The 24,155-nt window shown below is 38.7% G+C and overlaps 3 protein-coding genes across 19 annotated transcripts in view; all 3 read left to right on the top strand.

Annotated features, from left to right (window-relative positions):
* Positions 1–8,442, top strand: part of prom1a (prominin 1a) — a 108,370-nt gene extending 99,928 nt beyond the window's left edge. For 12 of the 17 annotated variants that reach the window (XM_022207941.2, XM_022207935.2, XM_022207938.2 and 9 more), the window contains 4 exons: positions 415–517; positions 722–761; positions 3,227–3,259; positions 5,078–8,442. In XM_022207941.2, the coding sequence (XP_022063633.1) occupies positions 415–484 (70 nt within the window). In that variant the 3' untranslated portion in view covers positions 485–517; positions 722–761; positions 3,227–3,259; positions 5,078–8,442. Of the gene's footprint in view, positions 1–414; positions 518–721; positions 762–3,226; positions 3,260–5,077 lie in introns of those variants that run through there. The other 5 variants (XM_051954470.1, XM_051954469.1, XM_051954468.1 and 2 more) reach the window with 2 other exon arrangements.
* A 3,460-nt stretch (positions 8,443–11,902) lies between these two features.
* fgfbp2a (fibroblast growth factor binding protein 2a) lies at positions 11,903–13,366 on the top strand. The gene is made up of 2 exons (XM_022207943.2): positions 11,903–12,719; positions 12,928–13,366. Exon 1 carries the CDS (start codon positions 12,055–12,057, stop codon positions 12,709–12,711), a length of 657 nt encoding a protein of 218 aa, XP_022063635.1. The 5' UTR covers positions 11,903–12,054; the 3' UTR covers positions 12,712–12,719; positions 12,928–13,366.
* An 830-nt stretch (positions 13,367–14,196) lies between these two features.
* Positions 14,197–19,484, top strand: fgfbp1a (fibroblast growth factor binding protein 1a). The gene is made up of 2 exons (XM_022207928.2): positions 14,197–14,310; positions 14,947–19,484. The coding sequence occupies exon 2, from the start codon at positions 14,966–14,968 to the stop codon at positions 15,590–15,592; it is 627 nt and encodes a 208-aa protein (XP_022063620.1). The 5' UTR covers positions 14,197–14,310; positions 14,947–14,965; the 3' UTR covers positions 15,593–19,484.
* Positions 19,485–24,155: the final 4,671 nt, after the last annotated feature.

The raw sequence follows: 24,155 nt of genomic DNA, 5'->3' as shown, positions 1-24,155 counted from the left end.
ACAATGATGCTTCATGCAAATACACCGTGTTAGTCTGAAGAAAGTAATACATTTAAGCTGGTTAGGTTACTCTTAAAAGGTAGACAGAAATACGTCCATTAAAATATTTAAAGCAACAGAAGTCAGAGAACACTCTTTGGCAACCCACACATACTGACAACCTCACAAATATTCTAATTTGGAGCTTTAATAAATTTACTTAACGCCCCTTTAACTGGCTGTAGTTTGACAACGGAGGATGTCGATGCAGCTGTTTTGCTCTCTGTCTTGTGAACTGCTTGTCTTTCTCCTCTTTGTGAAATAAAAGACGAGAAGCAAGCAACGGTTTCACTAAATGGTGATGAGTCAGTTGAATTTCCTGTCTGTGGCTGTTAATTTTGTGCCCTGTGTGTGTGTGTGTTTCTGTGCTTGTAGCATCCCTACCTATGACACCATGAACAGGTTCCCGCGGGCCTCGGCTCCTCCGAGGCACATCGACTGGTGACAGACAGCCAGCTCTTGTTCTGGCTCCTGAAAGGTACAGGAAGAGCAACGAATCAGACGTCTGTTTCTCTAACACCGTTTCATTTAATCCCCTCCAGCCGTACACATTTCCTTCACACAGCTGCCGTCTTGTCCTGCTGTTTGCCTGCCGTCAGCATGCCATCCACTTCTTTACTCTGTTTTTAATCTTGTTTCTTATGTGTCACTCCAATCTAACTCTCTTAACACTTCTTCACAGCTTGTTTTAGTGCTTTTATGCTCGCAGGAAAACCATCATGGTGAGAATTACTAATTTTGGAATCACTAACGAACCGTAAATGTCTTCACCGTGTTTGCGTCTGACTGCTTGTGACTGCTTAGTGCGCGTGTTGTAGAGGAGAGAAGCTGAATGTGTTTGTTCACCCTTACTCGTATGTTCTGCTTTGTTTGGCGCTTGTGGAGAGTAACATAATTTAGTTCTAAAAACTGCCTCTAACCTGTCGGACCAAGTTCATGTCTTTGATGGCACAGCTCTTTTCATGTAGTAAATGAGATCAGTGTGAGTAGAATTTAACTAAACATATATTTGATGCATTTGCAATCTCTGTCCGCCCTATATTATTTTCTGTCAGTGCTGGCAGGGTCTGCTGTTCAGAAAATAACATGCGTTAAAAATCACAAGCACTGAGGCTCAGTTCTCAGTTTGTCTGGAGGTCTTTTTCTGTCAGAGCTACGTGCAGCAAGGTGCATAAGCTTTTATCACAGAAGACATATCAATATGTCACAATAGGACAGCTAAGGCACTACTCTGACAAGTCAAAATGCCTGCTGTGAAAAATGCTGACTGTTTTCTAGATTTTTTTGGTTTCAAGTGATGCTTTGGGAAGTTCGTGAAATCTCCTTGGCATGCACACTCGTATTTAAAGCTGACAGCAAATTCAGCAAAATGGGAATGAAGCAAAACAGTCTTAGGCATGTCCACAGGGTGAATAACTTTAGCAACAGCAGCCACTAAACACTAAAATATACAGCCACTTAGCACTTCATTAGGATCGCCTGTGCAACCTAATGCAGTCCGACACTAAAGCTAACTTCCAAAGTTATACAATAACATTGTCAGAAAGGTAATAATTCTACTACAAGTAATTTATTCCTAATATTCACTCGTCTTTTGTATCATCATCAATACTTTATTTCAGACACAATAACTGGTCCATTAAAAAAAAGACACACATAACAATTAAATAACTTTTCTATACAGGCTCAAACGCCAGTGAGTCCATAAAATAGAAAAGTACCGCACTGAACTTAGTCTAGGGTTGGTCAGTACAGCAATGATGCTGTTGGAAGAGTTCAACAATCTACTCCTGCATCTGAACATTAGGTTGCGCAAAACAGCAGGGCATGTGGGCACACCTACATTTATGAACATTTGACTCGCACTGCTCCAGCGTGGAACCCTAAGTAGCATCCGCATACCATCATTATAGGCTACAGTAAGTCTCTGCATGTTAATATGGTGGATTATTAGTGACACCTTTCAATATACTGCAGTCCAGTCGAACCACTTCCCCTCACATGGACTTAATATTAATTCTCTGAGCAGTTTCTGGAGGTTTTATTCCTCCTGTCACATGTCGGCCTCATTTTCACTGCAATATAAAGTTCTGCACCTGTACGAAAACAGCACAACCACGTCCAGATGTAGAGAACTCAAAAATGTCATGCAGTATATTCATAACAAAGAGAAAAAAAATTGAATTATTTGATTATATATTTTACAAAAAATAGAAACTGTGATTAACATGTTTCCATTTGCCCACAGTTGTGTCTAATACATGAAACTAACCACTGTGATATATGTTTTAAGAATTACGTATGAATCCTCAAACAGCTGGTTGACAATCTGTTCTGCTGTATACTGGTTTTGAGCCATGTGGCATTTTATTTTTATTGCTCTAGTGTGTTTTGTGTTGCCATCAGTCCCTCCAGTTTGTTTTCACACTTGTCACCTCTCAGCTCTGTGTACACAACCTGCAGTTGAATAATCCCTGAGTTTTGCCATGTGACTGTTAGTTACACCTGTGTCCCTGATGACTTTTTAATATGTCATGGTTTTAGATGGTCTTAGATTTGGTTATTTTGCCAAAAAAAAATGTAATTCTGGCATTTATTGAAAAGCATTTTAACATGTCTTTCAAACCTGTGGGTTGGTTTTAAATTTCAGAGGGTTAAACATCAAGTAGAACTACAACCTTCCTGACAATGCTAGTCAAAACTAAACAGAATATAGAATAGAATATCCTGTATTAGTACCACAAAGGGAAATTTGCGCATACAGTACAGAACAAAAAAAAGGCAGTAAGAGTAAAATCGAGAAGTGATGCAGTGCTTTATTAGTAAATAATTCATATTTCTGTGTGTATGAGAAGAGGTTACAGGTTCATTTATAGTAGATGTTTTTCAGTTATATATTTAAATATCTGTAGGGAAAAGCATTACTCCCCATGGAAAGCAAGTTATGAGAAAATAATAGAATAACAGACTTTCATTAAGTTGCAAAAAGCACAGTGAATTCTTTGAAAATCCTCTCTGGAGCTTCATGAAAGCATCACTGACTGCTCTCTTTTATTTCACAAGCCAGCCAGAGCTGCATTTATCTCCTGGTCCCTTCATAAGAAAATACAGTATGTTTTGAATTATTTACTTAACATCTAAAAGAAAAATCTAATTCATTTTTTTTCTCCAATATTTGTCTTCCCAGTGCCCTCGAAAACTGGAACTAAAATACACCATAGTAAGTTTGCCTTCTTGCCATTTTTACGTTTCAGATTGTACCCATTTAGTTAAAGCTGCAGCAGTGCCAATAGCAGAATGAGTTTCGATTCCTGGATCAATGGTAAGGAATACCATGGTTCAGAGCCACAAGGCATCCACTTTACCAGCAATTTGCTCTCATTTCAGGTGTGAAAATCTAATTTTCTCTAAAACGAGAGGAAAGAGAGACAAAATGAGACTTCAGCATTTTAAAGACAGCTTCACCTGACCTTGGAATTTTACTGGAGTAAATTCCAATTCTATTGAGAAAAAAAAGCAGGTCACTATTAGTAAGATAATGAAATGTCTCGCTTTGAAGTGATTTGTATTGATGTGATCTGATGTCTTGAAAGCAAGAGAGATGATTTGATCACATTAAAGTTTTTTTGTTATTTTTATTGTATAATTGAGTGTTGATTAGCACAGGTTGACATAACAAGAAACTTCTTTATATGAAGACTGAAAAGAATAGAGCTACAAGGTTGTACTTTACCATATCTTAAATTGATGCAAAGGTGGTAGAATATGTGTATTTAATATTGTATTGATGAAGAAGGTATTCAGACCATTTAGGTTTTTGCACTTTATACATGTAAATAAATATACAATGGACATGTTTTTACCATAAAGCTACAGCCAATAACCCATAATGACATAGTGGAATCTTTTTAGCATTGTCTGCAAATTTAATAATGACCAAAAGCTGGAATCTCTTATTTACAAAAGTGTTCAGATCCTTGATGCAGTATTTAGTAGAAGCCTCTTTGGCAGCAGTTACAGCTGCCAGTATTATTGAGTAATTCTCTGTAGGTTTTGTAGAGCTGGATTTGGGCAGTTTACCCCATTCTACGTGCCGATGCTCCTAAGCTCTATCTCAGTGGATGGGATATATTTGTGATCTGGCACCTTAAGGTTCAAGCGTTGTCAGGTTCCAAGGTAAATCGTCACCCCAGTCTCGGGTTCCTGCACTCTACAGCAGATGTCTATTTATTTGGTTGTATTCATCCTTTCTTCAGTTCTGCAGAGAAGCACCCACATAGCATGATGCTGCCACTACCAAGTCTTACTGTAGAGATGCTATTAGCAGGTAATGGGCAGTGTCTGTTAAGTAGACATAGTGCTTGGGCTTCTGCCCAGAGAGTTCAAGTTTTGCTTCAACAGAACAAAAAAATCTTTTCATGGTGCTGTCAGTCTTTTAAATGCCGTCTGACAAACTCCCAGCAGCCTATAATTTGTCTCTTACTCAGAGTGGCTTCCATTTAGCTGCTCTACCATAAGACCTAATTGATAAAGTGCTGCTAAGATGGTCATTCTTCTGTTAGCTTCTCCATCTTTGCAGAGAACTTCTGAAGTTCTGCTCGAGGCCAGTGAGCTCTCGGTCACCTGAGACTGAAATGAGTGAAGTAGGTCCGTGGTTTCCTTTCGGTAGCCTACTTAACTTTGTTAATTTCGTTGATGCTGTAGTGTTCCAGGGAACATTCAGAGCTTTAGAAATTCATTTCTGCCTTTTCCGTGATCTATGTCTTAGCACATTAATCTTAACACAAAAGTCTGCAAAGAGTTCCTTGGAATTTAGAGCTACACAGATGTTTGTTTTTCTAAACAACATCAGTATCTGAGATTACAGTTTGGGATTTTAATTACATTTGCAATGATTTCCTACAGACATGTTTCATTTTGTCTATATGGGTTATTGAGTGTAGATTTCCTTTTGAAAATGCATGCAAGACAAAAAGCCAATGGGTATTCTTTGGGTTGACTAACCAGAGTGTGTTCTATTTTCTCGTCTGTTCTTCAGCTGCTCATTTCCCAACTCCTTGGACCAGATGAAGTTCAATAAAAGCTGGTTTCTTTAAAACACAGCAAGAACACACAAAGTCCTGCAGATGCTTTTATCTTCAATGATCAACTGAACTTTTTTATTCAGGCCAATCACAGCCTTCAGTGCGGTTACTGCCTGCAGGACATCAAACTCTTCTCCCCACAGCATCACTCTGAGCCAGGCTTGTTCTGCATTTTTTTGTAAGACTGCTGTGTCTGCGTTTACATTTGTTCGGATACAAAACAAAGCTGAAAAAAACATTCAGTGAGAGGACATAACATTAACTGTGATGCTTGTTCGTTTAAATGTTCTTATTTGTGCTTAAGAAAACAGTGGCTAGAAGGTCACCTGAAGGACATAGCAACGTGATAAAAGACTTTTTTTGCTTCCTGCATTTAAAATGGATGTGGCACTTTCAACCCAAGCTAGTGTTGAAGATATAACAGAATGAAAACACACCTGTGACAAAAGCTGCAAGTCTGCACGATGTATAGTGTGTTCAAAAGAGCTATTTGTTGAAAATGACACATCCGTTTTACTTGCAGTTTGTGTTGGATGACGATTGCATGGTATCTTAATGACTGAAAACTGGAAGATTTGAACAAAATGGTAAAATACAGAGACATGTTGGGGGATATCTTAAGAAAAGTTAGCATGGCTGTTAAAAATGTTTACAGTATTACAAGAAAGTTTGTCTTTGCTGGTTTGTGGCACATTGCAAATGACAGGTTGCCTTTCAGAAGTATATTTTACCCTGGCATTTGGCAGATTTGCTCCTTTTCAAAAAGAGAAAATCCACCATCAGATGCTGTTACACTGCTGATAATCTACAATCTGGGAATTTTTTTGTTGTACAGTGTTTAAAAGGTACTCCTTACAATTTTTACCATAACAAATTTCCTTAAATCTCTGCTATCGGCTTTTGAGCCAGATGTTTTTTCCCCTACCTACCCTAGAATGCCTTTTAACATCAACTAAAGTGGCAAAAAAAAAATGCATTTTAAGATAAGATGGAAATAAGATGGCTTGATGTCCAAATATATGTTATCTTGTATGGATACTGACTACATTTTAGACCAGTAGCTCCCATTTCTTTTGGCTAGCCATCCTTTATAACCTTTAGAGATTGTATATTTCCAAACAAAAATAGCTTAGGAAGTTCAAGGACAATATTGGTGTACATGTTATTATGTGTAACAGATATATGTGTTTACTGGTCTAATTACATCTGGACCCCTGTGATATATTTTAGCATCCTTCAGGAAGCATCACCCCTCTACCGCACGCTACTGTTTTCGATGGCTAAAAAAGCACATCTCTGTTGTACATGTGTTGGAAATATCTGTCAAAAACACTGTACCATCAAAGTTAATTAAACACAGGAGTACTGATCATGAGACACCATGAAACAAAATCATGCCACAATTTTACCAACAGCGTAAGTATTTTGGGTGGATTTTCCCTTTTAAGCTATATCATGACGTCAGAGTATAACCTATAATCACACACTTTGACAGAAGCGTCTGGCTTTTAGGTTCCCTATGTGATGAACTTATTAGTAATACTCGCTATCATGTTAAGTTCACTAACATGGTATTTTCACTGAGATCTTTCTTGCTTTCTAGAATTGATACTTTTAAATGGAGAATTAATTCTCAAGCCAAATCCTGTTGTTCTTTTTTTTCCTTTTTACTGTAGATCTCAGGTCTTTAGTGTTCTATCAAATGCGTGCTTATTTTCTTTTCCTGCTTTTTAAAAACCCACAGTAGCCATGGATACATTTTAAACTACAGAACAAGTGAATGTGTTCAAAAGCTATTTTTTTTTTATTTTGTATTGCTTGTTATGGAAGTTGACTGAGAAATATGCTGAAGTCTATTTCTAATGCATCGGGCACACCAATCCAGTTTCCCCACCCACCTCAGCTTCATGTTTACAGGTACATTTGCAGTTGCTGTCAGCAGAGTAATGGCAAAAAATTAGACAATCCATTATTGGGACAAGTGAGCGCTGTCAATCAAATAGTAGAAAAAAAGAAGCATGCTTTATGGTTTTTACATAGTTGGTGGTGTTGATGTACACTTTGAAAATGTCCATCTTAACATTAACATTTTAGATTTTAGGTTTCTTATTATTGTATTCATGAATCATAAGTTAGCCTATAACAACTCCACAATTCCCATTGTAAGGATTTACAATAATAAGTCATTGAATCAAGTAAAAATAGTCAATGGGGTGAAATGTGTAACCTTGATTTTGAGAAAGTGCTAACATTTTCAAACTATCTGATCATTAGCATCATCTCATTAGCATTGGAAACTTATCAAAATATTTCACCTCATGTACCTTAATCCCATTTTATTATAAATTTTTATATACTTTCACTTATATCGCCTCTACATTAGAAGCCAACTGATGCTGAGAAAAGTAGGCACCCAGGAATTTCTATGCTTTAGGTAGAATTTGAATTGGCTACACAACCCCAATCCAAGCTAGTTATCCATTTGTTGTAGCTAATAAACTAGGTAATCTCATATTTATGTAACCTATTTCACATTAAATGACATTTTTTTCAATGCATCACACTGATATTACAAGTTAACTTTATCTCTTAAATCCAAGAGAGCAGGTTTTAATTTGTTTTGGCAAATTTCTGTCCACACATATACCTATCTAGCAACTTAGCCTCATGTAGCTGCAGCTAGTACATTACATGACCTCTCTGTTTTACAAAAGCCCAAAGTAGCGTATAAAAACACACTGCAAGGCTTCACGGTACTAAAACTGTGGTTTTATGTATGTGTCAAAAAAATTGTCAATGAGGTAAAATAAGTAAAAAATAAGTGACTGTGATTTTGAGTAAACAATATTTTAAATAACTAGCTAGGCTACTTATTTGATCCACTACTGTTGGAATCAACTAATTGGCATTGGATACTGGTCAAAATATTTCCAGTCTTGTATCAGATTCACATTATTATTTGCATTTCTTAACCAAAATCACTTTTACACTACAAACATGTTTTTATTTGTTTAATTTCCTCATTTCTTATTAAGATGGACATTTTCAAATAATTGTGTGCTCACATTGACAAGACTATCATTGGTTTTCTTGTCTGCTAGAGTCTGGATGTGACCCATCTTGGGAGAAAAAAAAATGTATTTTCCTAAGTGCTTAAACTAGATATCGTGTATCCAAACCCTGAATGGATCAGATACAATGGTAACTGGTTTGAACTGTGATGCTCCAAAGCTGGGCACTGATGGAGCCACGGAAGAGGAACTTTTTATGTGGTGGTGAAAAGAGAGTGTACAAATTGTGAATAAACTTTGAAATTCAAGTTATTATTTCACTGTCATTCTTTTAGGAGTTCTGTAGCTTGAATCAGCATGCACATTGGGGTAACATGTTCTTATTGTGGTTAAATATTTTGGTTCAATACAACATAGAGAAAAATTTAAGGGTTTTCATATTTGTTGTAAAGCCAAAAAACAAACAGCATACATCACAGGCATTAAGAAAAACAGGAAAACTGCATATTAAAGCATTATAAATGAAAAGAGTGTGTCACTAAAAGCTTGCTCATAATATCTCAAGAGCTTGACATAACACTGCACATTCTTATGTGGTGCTGCCACAGCTGGCCCTCACCCGCTGGGTTGCGTTACTGGTCAGCTATTTCAATAAGAGATGATTATCTTTTTCCATAAGCTTCGTTCTGAGGTTTGTTTCAGGCACCAAACAGTATGTGAAAAAACACCACTAGCAAAACCACATGCCATCTCATTGCTACTTCTAAACGGGCTTGTATAGAAACCGATGAGAATAAAACTAGTCAAAAACAGAAGTGGCGGTTCAGTGAAAATCCCTTTTTTTTTATTGTGTTTACTTTCACATCAAACGCTGGGTAGGAGAGGATATTTCAGAGATTTTCACAAATTGTCCTTGCATGTTACTGTATTTACAATCCATAATAGCTTTATGGGCAGAGCCATACAATATCAACATCAGATGGCATTGAAATGTGGACTTTAAGGTGATTTCTAGAAAAGTATTCAAAGTTTAAAATGTAAAATATGTCATGAGGAAAGTTCACTAGCTGGGAAAACAGCAAAGAAATTTACACACGTGGACAAAATTGTTGGTACCCCTCAGTTAAAGAAGGAAAAACCCACAATTCTCACTGAAATCACTTGAAACTCACAAAAGTAACAATAAATAAAAATTTATTGAAAATTAAATAATCAAAAACAGCCATTACTTTTGAATTGTTGATTAACATAATTATTTTAAAAAACAAACTAATGAAACAGGCCTGGACAAAAATGATGGTACCTCTATAAAAGATTGAAAATTATTTGACCAGAGTGACATGATTAACTCAGGTGTGTCATTTAATTGACATCACAGGTGTTTCCAAACTCATAATCAGTCAGTCTGCCTATTTAAAGGGAGACAAGTAGTCACCCTGCTGTTTGGTGAAAAGGTGTGTACCACACTGAACATGGACAACAGAAAGCGAAGGAGAGAATTGTCCCAGGACATCCGAAAAAAAATTATAGACAAACATCTTAAAGGTAAAGGCTATAAGACCATCTCTAAACAGCTTGAAGTTCCTGTGACAACAGTGGCTCATATTATTCAGAAGTTCAAGACCCACGGGACAGTAGCCAACCTCCCTGGACGTGGCCGCAAGAGGAAAATTGATGACAAATTGAAGAGACGGATCGTTGGAATTGTATCCAAAGAGCCCAGAGCAACCTCCAAAGAAATTAAAGGTGAACTCCAAGGCCAAGGTACATCAGTGTCAGATCGCACCATTCGTCGTTGTTTGAGCCAAAGTGGACTTCATGGGAGACGACCAAGGAGGACACCACTGCTGAAAAAAACTCATAAAAAAGCGAGACTGGAATTTGCAAAAATGCATGTTGACAAGCCACAAAGCTTCTGGGAGAATGTCCTTTGGACAGATGAGACCAAACTGGAGCTTTTTGGTAAGGCACATCAACTCTATGTTCATAGACTCAAAAACCAAGCATACGAAGAAAAGAACACTGTCCCTACGGTGAAACATGGAGGAGGCTCAGTAATGTTTTGGGGCTGCTTTGCTGCATCTGGCACAGGGTGTCTTGAAAGTGTGCAAGGTACGATGAAATCTGAAGACTATCAAGGCATTCTGGAGAGAAATGTGCTGCCTAGTGTCAGAAAGCTTGGTCTCAGTCGCAGGTCATGGGTCTTCCAACAGGACAACGATCCAAAACACACAGCCAAAAACACCCAAGAATGGCTGAGAGAAAAGCGTTGGACTATTCTAAAGTGGCCTTCTATGAGCCCAGATCTGAATCCCATTGAACATATGTGGAAGGAGCTGAAACATGCCATTTGGAGAAGACACCCATCAAACCTGAGACAACTGGAGCTGTTTGCTCATGAGGAGTGGGCCAAAATACCTGTTGACAGCTGCAGAACGCTCATTGACAAATACAGAAATCGTTTAATTGCAGTGATTGCCTCAAAAGGTTGTGCAACAAAATATTAAGTTATGGGTACCATCATTTTTGTCCAGCCCTATTTCATTAGTTTGTTTTTTTAAATAATGATGTTAATCAACAATTCAAAAGTGATGGCTGATTTTGATTATTTAATTTTCAATCAATTTTTATTTATTGTTACTTTTGTGAGTTTCAAGTGATTTCAGTGAGAATTGTGGGTTTTTCCTTCTTTAACTGAGGGGTACCAACAATTTTGTCCACGTGTGTATCTATACAGGAATCCGACACACACAGTGCTACTAGATTTTAAATGTCTGACGTTATTATCGGATTTTGATTACATTTTTTGTTTGCCATTATTAGCTATTTCATTAGGACACCTGTGTTGGGAGGAGCTTATTGTACTTCAAAATGAAGTTGTACTAAACAGAATGTTACACACAATGGTGGGCAACACATAATAGCTCAGACAAAGTGTGCTGGTGAACATGCTACAATCTTTAGGGAATAGGGAAAGTAAAGGTGAGGGAGTGAACATTTTAATAGAAAACTGCCAATAAGATGTTTGGCAAAAGGACCACAGCTGAAGAGTGTCCCCTCACAATCTATCTGTAAACCAGGACAAAATAACTGGGAGGAATTAACATAAAACTTATAACCTATGAATATGTTCGCTATCTTAAAGAACTGCTTTAAATGTACTTTTTATCTGTAATGTCTTGTGATATAAGCCCTCCTCCCCACCAATGGGGTGAAAATGAAGCCACACTTTCAGACCTGCTTTGTCTCATATTTCTTAATTTGCAACAGCTATTAGTCACTGCTCTTAACGCCGGCCTTGGTCTACTATGTGTGAGTGACTTTTACTCACGTTTCTCTGTGGCTGTGGATTCTGGCTGTGTTTATGTTTGGAGGGAAATTATAGGTTGCACTGCACATTTATGAGTTCCAGCTACCTTTCAAAGCAAGCCAAGAACTTGAAAGCCTTAGGATGTTTGCGAACATAATACTCTCAGACATGCCACATTTCTTTATAATTGAAATGTACTTGAAAATTGTCACAGACTATTATGATTGCCATGACTGCATAAACCCTGTGGCAAAAAAATGTGCCCAACTGTTTTATAGAAATGGTTCTATAAGGTGCATTTAACATAATTGGGTTCTTCAGGAATTTCTTCATGTGTTACAGTGTGTTAGAATTTTTTTGCCTAACACCTGTAAACATGAGCATAAATGTCAACATCTCAGCTGGTTAAAAAAGTGGCTTTCTTTCTCCTGGCAGTTGTAATTGATGTGGCCGTACTCTTCCTCCTCCCATGCAGCCAGTTTCTTTCAGTCTGCTTTTTTTTTGGAACCTGAATTTCCTCTTCGTCTGCTTGGCCAATAAATAGCAGGAGGATCCCTCAGCTCGAACAGTCGCAATCTTCTCCTCCTAAACTCAACATCCATCTGACACCATGTGGTCCCAGACTGTAGCTCTGCTGCTTGCCTACTGCTTCTGGCCTGCTGAGGCTCAGAGTGACGGCAGGAGACAAAACATCTGGGATGATCCCATCACATTCAACACCAAGGCTAAGGACACGTGCACTATGAGCGTTACTGGTCTTATTGGTCATGAGGATTACACAAAGCTGAGGCTATCATGCCAGAGCAACAGGCGTTCCTACTGGTGTGAGTACCTGGGAAAGCCTCGAACTTGCCGCACTTACAACAAAAACCCTCGGCACTATTTCATCCAGATGATGTGGAACCTGAGAAAGCTTCACAATGCCTGCCAGGCACCGAGAGAGATCAAACCTCACATGTGCAGGAAGGCAACCGATGAATCTCAGATGGTCTTCTCATCTGCTTCCTTCCCTCGAGCATTGGGAACAAGACCAGCAATGCAGCCTGCAAGACCTCAACCTCCACTTGCGCCTACAAGGCCTGACTCAGCAAGGCAAGCTGCCACAAAGACCATCCGGGTGCCACAAAGAGTAAAGACCACACAAAGAACGAGTCCACAACCAACAACACCTCCGGCTCAGAGCACTGGTAAGAGGGTGGCTCAACAGTTCTGCTGGAGGTCACTGGAAGGCATCTGCTCCTTTGTCGTTGGGTTGTTTAGGAATTAACCAGAAAGGTGAGCAACAAAACTTGGCCATTTTAATAACACACAACACTTATTATGTTGTTTTATGACTAATCTAAGAATACTGTAGTGGAATGTCGGCATTTAATTGTATGTGCCTTAGGCATATATTTGCAAAATTCAAACTTTTTTCCCCCCTTTTTAATGATGCACATAATTTTCAACTGTACATGTACTTCCTTCTCCATTATATTCGCAGATTTACAATTCTGATGAAGGTAACTTCTAATGTCTGATTAAAGCAGCCCTTGGGAAATTCCAGACCATCAGTTTTTAGTCTTGGGTAGAACTCCAGCACAATCTTCAGGAGAAGCAGTGGTACTGCAGTGACTTTCAAAACCTCCTTTTTGACTGAATCTTACATCTTCGACCAAGATCCAGTCTCGAAGAGCTTCAGTACCTTGATTATTGTTCTGCATGATCACCCTGTACAAAATGGTACTCCTTTACCTTGTGATAAGATATGCATTTATGTTTGTTTACTTGTATACTTGCATCACTTCATACTGAATATTACATTGTTGGAAGAGATCAGAGTTTTTAGACTAAACGGAAGTGGATACTGTACTGGTGTATTTGATGGAATATCAAAAATGTGAAAATGTTTTACTAAATAAATAAATATGATTTTCAATCCCTGTGAAGATCATTTTATTTCACCAATAATTTCCAAATAAAAAAGTCCTACAATAAAAACGTAAATTTATTTAAGAGCAACGTTCAAAAAAAGGTCCTCTCTGGTATTATAATGTCTTACCATCATAAGATACTGTATGGTATCTTTTAACTATAAGAATAACCTGCTATATCATATTTGACATATTAGGTGTTCAGTGCTTCAGGCTTTGAGGTTTCCAACTTCAATCATTCATTGATTTTCTCCTGCACAGACACCTGGTCCTGTCCAGATATTTCAAGTCATTTAATCTTTGGCACACTGTACTCACAGATGGAGTAGTGACAGACTTAAAAGACTCTAAAATAAAGAGCTTAAACTATTCTAAAGCAGGTGGGACTTCTTAAAGCAGGCACCACAATCTGCCAGAACAGATTACTTTTCTCCCTGAGAACTGAATATGAGTCTAGACAGTGTTTATGATTACTCAAACTCAGAAAAATGCAAGCTTAAAGCCTCTGCTTTTGGTAGTTTAAGTTTTGACTCTGAGCAAATGTAAGGAAACATTGCAGTATAGCTGATAAACATCAATAAATCTGTAAAGTTGCAGGCTATTTAACTTCCTTGCCAGGTCAGTAAGGTAGTTTGGTGGTTTTGGTAGTAGATTTTCCAGGAACATTTTATTTCTACAAGACATGTCATTTTTTACATGCATCTTTCTTTGCATGTTTGCAACTGATGATACATGTACCAGGCTCAAAATATCCTGAATCTATCCCTGCCACTGGCTGGCTAGTCTGAGCTCAAGAAACTTTATAAGCCCTTCAGTCATGCTATGCGTGTGTGAGTGTGTGTGTTTGAAGGGGAGGGCTGATTATGCAGCAGCAAGCTGCAAACTGCAGGTAAAGGCGACTCTGAGCTCTCATGTGTCAGGACTGCAAACCGAAGTTTCTCTGAAAATTTGAGGTAAGTCACCAGTGTTTCATCTGCTGCCAGTCTTTAATGATGCCTGAACTGGTTTAGTGTAGTGTTTGGACTTGTGTGTATGTGTGTGTGTGTAGTGGTTAATATAATAAATTTACCTTCATGCTCCTATACTGTCTATCACGTGCAATACTTTTCTGATAGTAAATAACATATGATATTCTGGTTCAATACGTTTAATATTGCTATGGGAACTTGCATTGCTGAGTATCCATACTTACTAAAGTTGTATTTTATATAATTTCATTTTTTGTCTACTTTTAAATCAACAATTAAAACACTGCTTGCCGCCTTTAGAAAAATCAAAATTTACTTACTTGCAGCAGCACACGATAAAACATACAATCAAAATCCTAGTTAAAAGTGACCTTTTATATCACCTGGTGCATCTTTTATATCCTCTCTTAATGCCTTTTTACTTCTAGTTTCTTTGAAGGTTCTATAGAGGAAATACCTTGCCGTGCTTTTTTGTACAATAGCCTCTCTGTCAAGCTAAGAATATCTCCACAACTACGAGTTTTCGTTAATATGTAGATGTAAAGGGGGATGTGTCTTTCTGCAAAGACAAACACAAGGGGTTTGAGGGCAGATAATTAAATCTGAATGTATCTTTGGCAGGGTGTGTTCTGCTGCTTTCATGGCTTTCCTTACCAATGTCACCATCCTTCTGGTCCTGGCTTGTATTTCCCATCAGCTGATAGTGGGCAGCTGTCAAAAGAGCCGTGGACGTAGGGGACGAGATGGGGACAGAGGTCAACACAGGGACAGGTCAGGGCTAAAGGTGAGCCGCCAACCCAAATCCGTCTCCGCCCGGCCCATTAAAGGCAAGCTGGTCACTAGAGACAAGTCAGAGTGCACCTGGGCTGCAACAGGTGAGGACCTCTTCATCCTCGGCGTGACCTGCAAGAAAGGGGACACTAGCTTCAGCTGCGAGTACGCTGCCACACCGACTGTTTGTCGAGAATATGCCTCCAATGCTAAACTTTACTGGAAGCAGATTGCCAGGGCACTGAGGAAGCAAAAGAATCTGTGTCAGGACAGCAGCGCTTTGGTCAGGGCGGGTATGTGCAGACGAGCTGCCACAGATGCTCATTTCAGACTCCGTGTTGGACAGAAAAAGAAGACTGCCCCGCCTTATGTTCCAGCCAAAACTGTTAAATCCTGTCAGCCTGGTAACAGGAAGCTGGCAAAAGAATACTGCAGTGATGCCTGGTCCAGTTTTTGCACCTTCTTTTTTACTATGGTGCAGGATTATGATTGTTGAGGCAGAAAAAAGCAAACCAAACTGAAATAAATTTGTCTCTGTATGCAGTCCTATCAATACTTTTCTAGTTATAGACTCTTTATAGATGCTTGCTGCTTAACAGAAAGATTTTCACAGAACAGTGTGATTTAGAGTGCACACTTTCATATTGTTAACAGTGGTGTTATCTCTTATTAAATACTTTTTCTAGCCATTTCTTAATGCTGCTCTCCGATTTGTCAATTTAAAATTTTTCTGTGGCGATAACTTGACATTTATGTCACATAAATATAGACGTAAACATAGTTACTATGTTACTGAAACATAAACATAGAATACTGAGACATAAGCATAGAATAAAACATATTGTTCCCTCTTACAAATACATACACAGTTAAAGCACAGCCTGTGCCCACCGCATTTCTGTTTCTCTAGAGCTTATTACTTTACGTAATTTCACTTAAAGACATTTGTTTTCCATCACAGTCACACTGAAATTACCTCTCCTCCTCAATTTAAAAAAGTCTACTTAAACAAAAGAACCCTGTCTGTCCTTAAACTGTGTAATTTATGTCAAACCCATTTTCTGTCATTCCCAAATGTGCACAGCCTTGCTGAAGGCATTTGCTGGGAGATTAGACGTTTGAGCATGTTGGGTATTGACACAGTAATTTAACCAGAGGGAGTGTGATTTCTAGAAGCCTTGGCCTGCATACTTTGGCACTGACAAGCCTCTGAATCCACACTCTCAGTATGAAATCATGAAAACTTCACATTCAACTTGCATAATTAAAGCCAAAGGGCACCAGGGTCTAAACAGATCAGATAGCAAAAACATCAGGCAGGTTCAACTGAAGATTTCAACATTATGTTTGGCATTTAGACCAATATCAGTAGAATTTCCCACACTTCAGCTTTAGAGCCCCATTGAGTCTTTAAAATATCTGCTTTGACAGAAACTACCTATTTTGTTTGTGTTATCAATTTGTCACTGTTCTTACAGCACAGTATTTAGGACTAATGTCTCAGAATACATCATAAAGTTAAATTACCGATGTGTTAATAAGCTGCATGCAGTCATCAATAAAGAGCACAGTGCAATCTTTGCTTTCTTACTGTCAAAATATAATTTTACTGTCAGATTTGCTTGTAAATGGGCTGTTGCCTTCAAACTCTGAGTTAGAAAATTTGGAAAATAAATTCCTAAAAAACAAGAGTTGAGGTATTCAACAGAAAAAAAGCCTATCCTGTCACACTCATTCTTTGCGTTCAAAAGCTGTTGATGATGTCCTTTTCAGAGTTTCAGGATGCACATTTTCTTGAGGTTAACCGACCACCTCGGTAACTTATCGCACACACCTAAAGTATTAGTAAAATCTGTCAATACTGACATTTACCAATCACACACAGCTCTTTAACAGGCTGCCACAACTTTCTTCCAGGAGAGCAGCTCAAACAGACCAAAACAAAGCAACCCTCTCGATGACTTAATCTTCACCTGTTGCTGTAGCGTAATGCGGCACCCACAGCTGACAGTTCAGATTCTAGGAAGGCTGCATTCTGGACTTTGTAGGAAATGTGTTATTGGTAGATGAGAAAGACCCGAAGTAATGTGGCTGCAGGAAAAAGCAAATTAGAGGGCTGTCGCAAAGTCACTGCAGGAATGCGGTGAATATAGAAGTATATTTAAGGAGGAGCTTTCCTTCAAGCAAGACTCTAAAACACCAGCTGTTGAAAACACAAGACTTTAATTCTATTGGGCAGCTTGTGAAAAATGATGCAAGGCACTCTGTGAACGTGTATAGGGTCAATAAAAATAGTTTCCACAAAAACCTTACAAGAACATCTGTCCACTCTTAGTTTAACAACTCTGAGAATAATTTGATTAAATAGCTTAAAGACCAACGTCAGTGCTTACAACTCAGCGAATGGGTTCTATATTGACATCAACAGATGGAAGCAAATGATATTACTGAGGACACATTAAAGAGGTTTAGAGCTAAACAAGCATTACATTTTAATAAGCAATCACTGCTCTGACCAACAACGTGTCTGATCTAAACCAGATTCATTCCAGAAAGAAAAAGACTCCCAACTGTTCTTACTTTGTGCTTTCCCAACAGTCACTATGTCCAACGAAAATACACAAATTGAATTACTCTCCAACCGTTTTCTCAATATCTCAATGAATAAACAATAAGAGATCACACGTGTATAGTTCCGCTGTACAGAATGCAGCTAGTTAACTATCTCATTCCTTAAAAGGTTGTTGTCCAGGTGCAGTAATTATTAGAAATGAGGATGAATGTGTGACATACAAATGGATTATGGACTGCAACATAATGGTCTTCACACAAACATGGTTGAACAATGGGATCTGCAATAGTGTCATTGAGCTAGCAGGATGCTATATGGTTAGAACAGACAGGACAACAGAGGACTCCAGGAAGACCAGAGGTGGGAGTCTGTGCATTCATATAAATAAAGCTTGTTGCATCGACACTGCGTTAATCTAGAGCCACTTTTCTGCTGGCCTGGAATTTGCCATGGTTGGATGTAGACCTATCTATCTACCAGAGAGTTCACCGCTACTGTTTTTCCTGCCATATATGTCCCCCTGGAAGCTAATGCCAAGCTTGCAAAGAATGAACTGCATGCTGCCATTAGCAACCACAAGAAAAAACACTCACATGCAGCCTTTGTTGTTGCGGGAGACATTAACCACTCCAGCCTGAAGACTGCACTCGCAAACTTTAACCAACAAGAGAAGACAAGACTCTGGACTATGTTTTTACAAACACACTTGAGGGATACAGTGCCATCCTCATTCCCACCTGGGAGTCGGTCCATGTGTCATTGTTTCGACTCTCCAGGTGCTCACTACTCATCAAACGTGTGAAACCAGCAGTTAAGATGCAGCCAGAGGGAGTCGACTCCACACTACAGCACCAATTTCAACACAGTGATTGGAGTATATTTTCTGCTCAAGCCACTGTGGATTCCTACACAGACAGATACTTTAGCCAAGTCTGTTCTAGGCTACATCAACACCAGCATCAACAGTGTCACCACCCTCAAACAAAGCACTAAGCTTCCAAATCAGAAGCCCTGAATGATTAGAGAGGTCCACCTACTGCTGAAGACGCATAACGTTGCTTTCAGATCAGGTGACTCATTGGCCGACAGTTCATCTGGAGATAACCTGGAGAGGGGCATCAGGAGGGCGAAGCTCAAGCACAAGCTGGTGGTAAAAACTGTCGAAAGCATTTCCGGTAATCCACTACCCCCCTCATCAAGACTGTGCATCACAAGTGATGCTTGCAGAGAGCACACACCATCATCAGGGACACCTTCTACCCCGGACACAGGCTGTTTGCCCTCCACCTCTGTGTGTTTACACTGCATATATGCTCCATCTTAAAGCCTATAAAGTGTTCAGATTGTAATAGTGTTAATACTGTTAATACTGTGTATCTATTTCATATATGTCATAGCATTGATACCGTTTATACTTTTTATACTGTTCATATAGTTTAATCTATCCACACTATTTAAACAGTTTATACTGCACATACAACTATTTATCTCCACCTTTAGATTTAGATTGTCTATTGTATATTATATTCACATATCTACATATTCATATATTAGTGTGTTCACAGCACCCTGTCCATACTGTAAATTGTGTTTACACTGTGTATATCAGTCTCTAAATAATCCATTTTACTGCTGCTTTCACACTTCTGGTTAGATACTAAACTGCATTTCATTGTCTTAGTTCTTGTACTCTTTGCAATGACAAAGCTAAATCTGATCTTATATTTTCAGAAACAATTACACCTAAAAGAATTTTGCTTTTCAGTAATGATGCTGAACTTCAAATCAGTAGTAAAAACATTTATTATAACATGAATATGAGTGTGATTGTTTGTCTGTATCTGTAGCCCTGCGACAGACTGGTGACCTGTCCAGGATGTCCCCTGCCTTCGCCCGAGTCAGCTGGGACAGGCTCCAGCACCCCCACAACCCTAGTGAGGATAAAGCGGTGTATAGAGGATGGATGGATGGATGGATGTATTACACACGTGGACAAAATTGTTGGTACCCCTCAGTTAAAGAAGGAAAAACCCACACTTCTCACTGAAATCACTTGAAACTCACAAAAGTAACAATAAATAAAAATTTATTGAAAATTAAATAATCAAAAACAGCCATTACTTTTGAATTGTTGATTAACATAATTATTTAAAAAAACAAACTAATGAAACAGGCCTGGACAAAAATGATGGTACCTCTATAAAAGATTGAAAACTATTTGACCAGAGTGACATGATTAACTCAGGTGTTTCATTTAATTGACATCACAGGTGTTTCCAAACTCATAATCAGTCAGTCTGCCTATTTAAAGGGAGACAAGTAGTCACCCTGCTGTTTGGTGAAAAGGTGTGTACCACACTGAACATGGACAACAGAAAGCGAAGGAGAGAATTGTCCCAGGACATCCGAAAAAAAATTATAGACAAACATCTTAAAGGTAAAGGCTATAAGACCATCTCTAAACAGCTTGAAGTTCCTGTGACAACAGTGGCTCATATTATTCAGAAGTTCAAGACCCACGGGACAGTAGCCAACCTCCCTGGACGTGGCCGCAAGAGGAAAATTGATGACAAATTGAAGAGACGGATCGTTGGAATTGTATCCAAAGAGCCCAGAGCAACCTCCAAAGAAATTAAAGGTGAACTCCAAGGCCAAGGTACATCAGTGTCAGATCGCACCATTCGTCGTTGTTTGAGCCAAAGTGGACTTCATGGGAGACGACCAAGGAGGACACCACTGCTGAAAAAAACTCATAAAAAAGCCAGACTGGAATTTGCAAAAATGCATGTTGACAAGCCACAAAGCTTCTGGGAGAATGTCCTTTGGACAGATGAGACCAAACTGGAGCTTTTTGGTAAGGCACATCAACTCTATGTTCATAGACTCAAAAACCAAGCATACGAAGAAAAGAACACTGTCCCTACGGTGAAACATGGAGGAGGCTCAGTAATGTTTTGGGGCTGCTTTGCTGCATCTGGCACAGGGTGTCTTGAAAGTGTGCAAGGTACGATGAAATCTGAAGACTATCAAGGCATTCTGGAGAGAAATGTGCTGCCTAGTGTCAGAAAGCTTGGTCTCAGTCGCAGGTCGTGGGTCTTCCAACAGGACAACGATCCAAAACACACCGCCAAAAACACCCAAGAATGGCTGAGAGAAAAGCGTTGGACTATTCTAAAGTGGCCTTCTATGAGCCCAGATCTGAATCCCATTGAACATATGTGGTAGGAGCTGAAACATGCCATTTGGAGAAGACACCCATCAAACCTGGGACAACTGGAGCTGTTTGCTCATGAGGAGTGGGCCAAAATACCTGTTGACAGCTGCAGAACGCTCATTGACAAATACAGAAATCGTTTAATTGCAGTGATTGCCTCAAAAGGTTGTGCAACAAAATATTAAGTTATGGGTACCATCATTTTTGTCCAGCCCTATTTCATTAGTTTGTTTTTTTAAATAATTATGTTAATCAGCAATTCAAAAGTGATGGCTGATTTTGATTATTTAATTTTCAATACATTTTTATTTATTGTTACTTTTGTGAGTTTCAAGTGATTTCAGTGAGAATTGTGGGTTTTTCCTTCTTTAACTGAGGCGTACCAACAATTTTGTCCACGTGTGTATAAGCTGCACTGATGATGTTTTTATATTTCCAGTGGCTCAAAGGACAATACAAGTAACAAACTCTGAGAAAATTACCTGTAGCTATACAGAACAAAAAACTCTGCAAAAGAAATGTTTTCATTAGAGGGGAATTTATACCGCTAGGACTGTATAAACTATTAATTATTTGTAAGACTAGATGGGAGTGGCTCTTAGTTTGGTAGGAGGGCAGTCTATCACCTGATTTCTCCTGTTGCTGAAACGGTTTCAAATTTGCCTGCTAAGCAGTCTTCATCAGGATCGCAGTTGGCTTTTCTTCCACCAAAGCACCAGAGCCAGAGCTTCTGAGTGAACCCTGGATGGTGTGGACTTACAGGTGGTCTGACTGTACGCAGCTCCTGATTGGCTGAGAGGTGTAAGCCTTGTTCAAACTGAAAGGAAGGCAAAACACACTCCTGCACTACTGACACTAAGGAGATTTGGCACAGTGTGTATGTGTGTGTATCCAGCTTAAATACTCATATGAATGCCGTTGTGTGTGCGTGTGAATAAGCGTTTGGTTTATAAAGAGCTTTACTCAGTGGAGCAAAGATTACAAAGAACTAAAGGGAATTAATGAAACTCAACAAAAATCACATTGTTAGCATGAAATCAAACTGATAAGGTGTTGGTGGTTGATCTGGACAAGGCAACGAAAAATCAACATTCACCGGGCTGCAGCGCAAACTGGCCCGTCACATTTTCACGATTAGAGATGACAACAAAGTACAGTTTCCTCACATATTTGAAGCGATAAAGTTACATAACCACAACACACAGTGCAAAAACAATAGTACTTCTTCACTTTTTTTAACTTGAGAATGAAATGCGATACTGGAGACTTGTTTACAGCATCTTCCTGCAGTGGAAATGAGCATCTGTACAACTGATTTATGACAGTCTGGACTTTCAGCCACCGGCCACACAGGAGCCAACTCATACTTACTGATTGTATCAATCACCTGGTATAGTTTGTTTGTTCTGGGGCAAACACAGCAGATATCTTAGACACTCCACCTGGAAGTTTAAAAAAATCTGACAAGTATAAATCTTGCACTCTACGTTTGCTTGTTTTCCTCCTCTCGGTATACAAAATGTAAGCATGTTGCGTTTTCAGTAGGGTTCACTAAACACATCCTAAACTTGACACGTTCTTGACTAACATTTAAAAATTTAATTTGTTAAATCGGGACAGTTTTCAGCTTTAAAACTAAAACAATAAATTCAGCCTATTTCAGACGTGGATGTTTTTCCTTTAATCTGACAGCAAATGAACAAATCCGCTTCATATCTGAACGAACACATACTATTAGCTGTATGAGCTGATTTGGAGAAGAGTTTTTCCTCCAAAAATATCACAGAGAGCACAAAGTGCGCAGTTTGCTGCTGAAAATCACAAAATACTTTTCTCATTCACTTTGACATTTTTATAGGTATTATATATTGAAATATGTATACAAATGAAATTGCACTGCAATGACAACAGAGACAGGTCAGATTAATGACAATCACCAACAATGAATGAATTCCAGCTTTTGATGAAATGTTTCTTTCATTTGAATTAAATACCTGCTGTATCAGACAGCAGCAAGACCCACATGGACAGCTTCATTCACTACTCATAAATGTTAAAATTGAGCAAGAGGCAGAAAATGAAGAATATGACACGAAATTTTGTGGGAGAGGACCCCTCACCCCCGACTTTAACCATCCCCTACAATGTTTAAATAAAATCTATGCATGGTGTCAAGGTGCTTTCCATTAATTAGCCACTCCCGTGTATATACCGATAATATAAACACACTGAAATATCGTCGACTTTAGCTACTAATTAGCTTACTTAAACGCAGGGCTTCACGTGTCTATCGTATTGCCTTACCTGCTGGTTGCCTGAATCCATCTCTGCACAGGTGTGTTGATCTGAACTGCCTCCATCACCTCATCTGCTGTTGGAAAGCGGTTTCTGTTGCCGTTGCGTTTGCGAGCTAACAAGCTAGCCAGCTAAGAATGGTATATTTTATACCATATATATGGAGGAAAATTACTTACATGTGACAAGGCTATTGTTCGAAAGCAGACCTGGGTATTTTTAAGAACGAGGAAGAAGTGTGGTCAAACTATTCATCGTTATTCTTCCCCACAACTTCGAAACCCTCAACCGAAGTTTTCATAGTTCAACGATAGCGGCTTTGGATGCTACCACGTCACTTAACGGGTCAGAAAGCAAAGTTTTGGCCACTTTTTGTTAGTTTGTTATTGCTGTTTGTTCTTTGTGTAGCAATAACATAAAAAATAAAAATAAAAGCATAAATATAAAAAATACATATACATAATTCTTATCCTGAGACGGAAATGCTTGTTGCCCGGAAAACTCTAACTCGGCATGATGCTGACTTTCCCATTGCCCTTCGGTTCCTGTCTCTCTCTTTTCCTTGATTCAAACCCTAAAAACTCCTTATCATGTTTTGTTTTCCAGCATATTAATAACACTATATAGAAATATTAACAAGGTTAAAAAAAGATTTTTCCCTAGAGAGGGTCTTAAAGTGATAAAATCTTACCAAAGTTGCATATTTATGTGCAGAACAGTATCATATCGCAAACTGAATAATAAATTACGTTAACTGCAATTAAAAGCTTCTTTGCTGAATGATTTAAATTAAAGAGTGAGGCAGCAATCAATCTGTCATTGTGCAATGAATTGGAGAGAATAGACGACTGCAGGGAGAGCAGGAACCTGTAAGGATGGAAAAGCTTGCCAAGACATGAAAAGCACTTTTCTAGTCGAACCTTCAGGTGGTTTCTGAGCGCATAACGCAACGTCTGGCAGACAGGCATTTGTAAGAAT

This window comes from Acanthochromis polyacanthus, chromosome 10 (genome assembly GCF_021347895.1).
Source record: "Acanthochromis polyacanthus isolate Apoly-LR-REF ecotype Palm Island chromosome 10, KAUST_Apoly_ChrSc, whole genome shotgun sequence".
Taxonomy (NCBI): Eukaryota; Metazoa; Chordata; class Actinopteri; family Pomacentridae; genus Acanthochromis; species Acanthochromis polyacanthus.
This window is presented reverse-complemented; position numbering and strand designations above follow the sequence as displayed.

Coding starts and splice junctions, on each gene's coding strand:
- fgfbp2a (XM_022207943.2), top strand. CDS start 12,055: ATGTGGTCCCAGACTGTAGCTCTGCTGCTTGCCTACTGCTTCTGGCCT.
- fgfbp1a (XM_022207928.2), top strand. CDS start 14,966: ATGGCTTTCCTTACCAATGTCACCATCCTTCTGGTCCTGGCTTGTATT.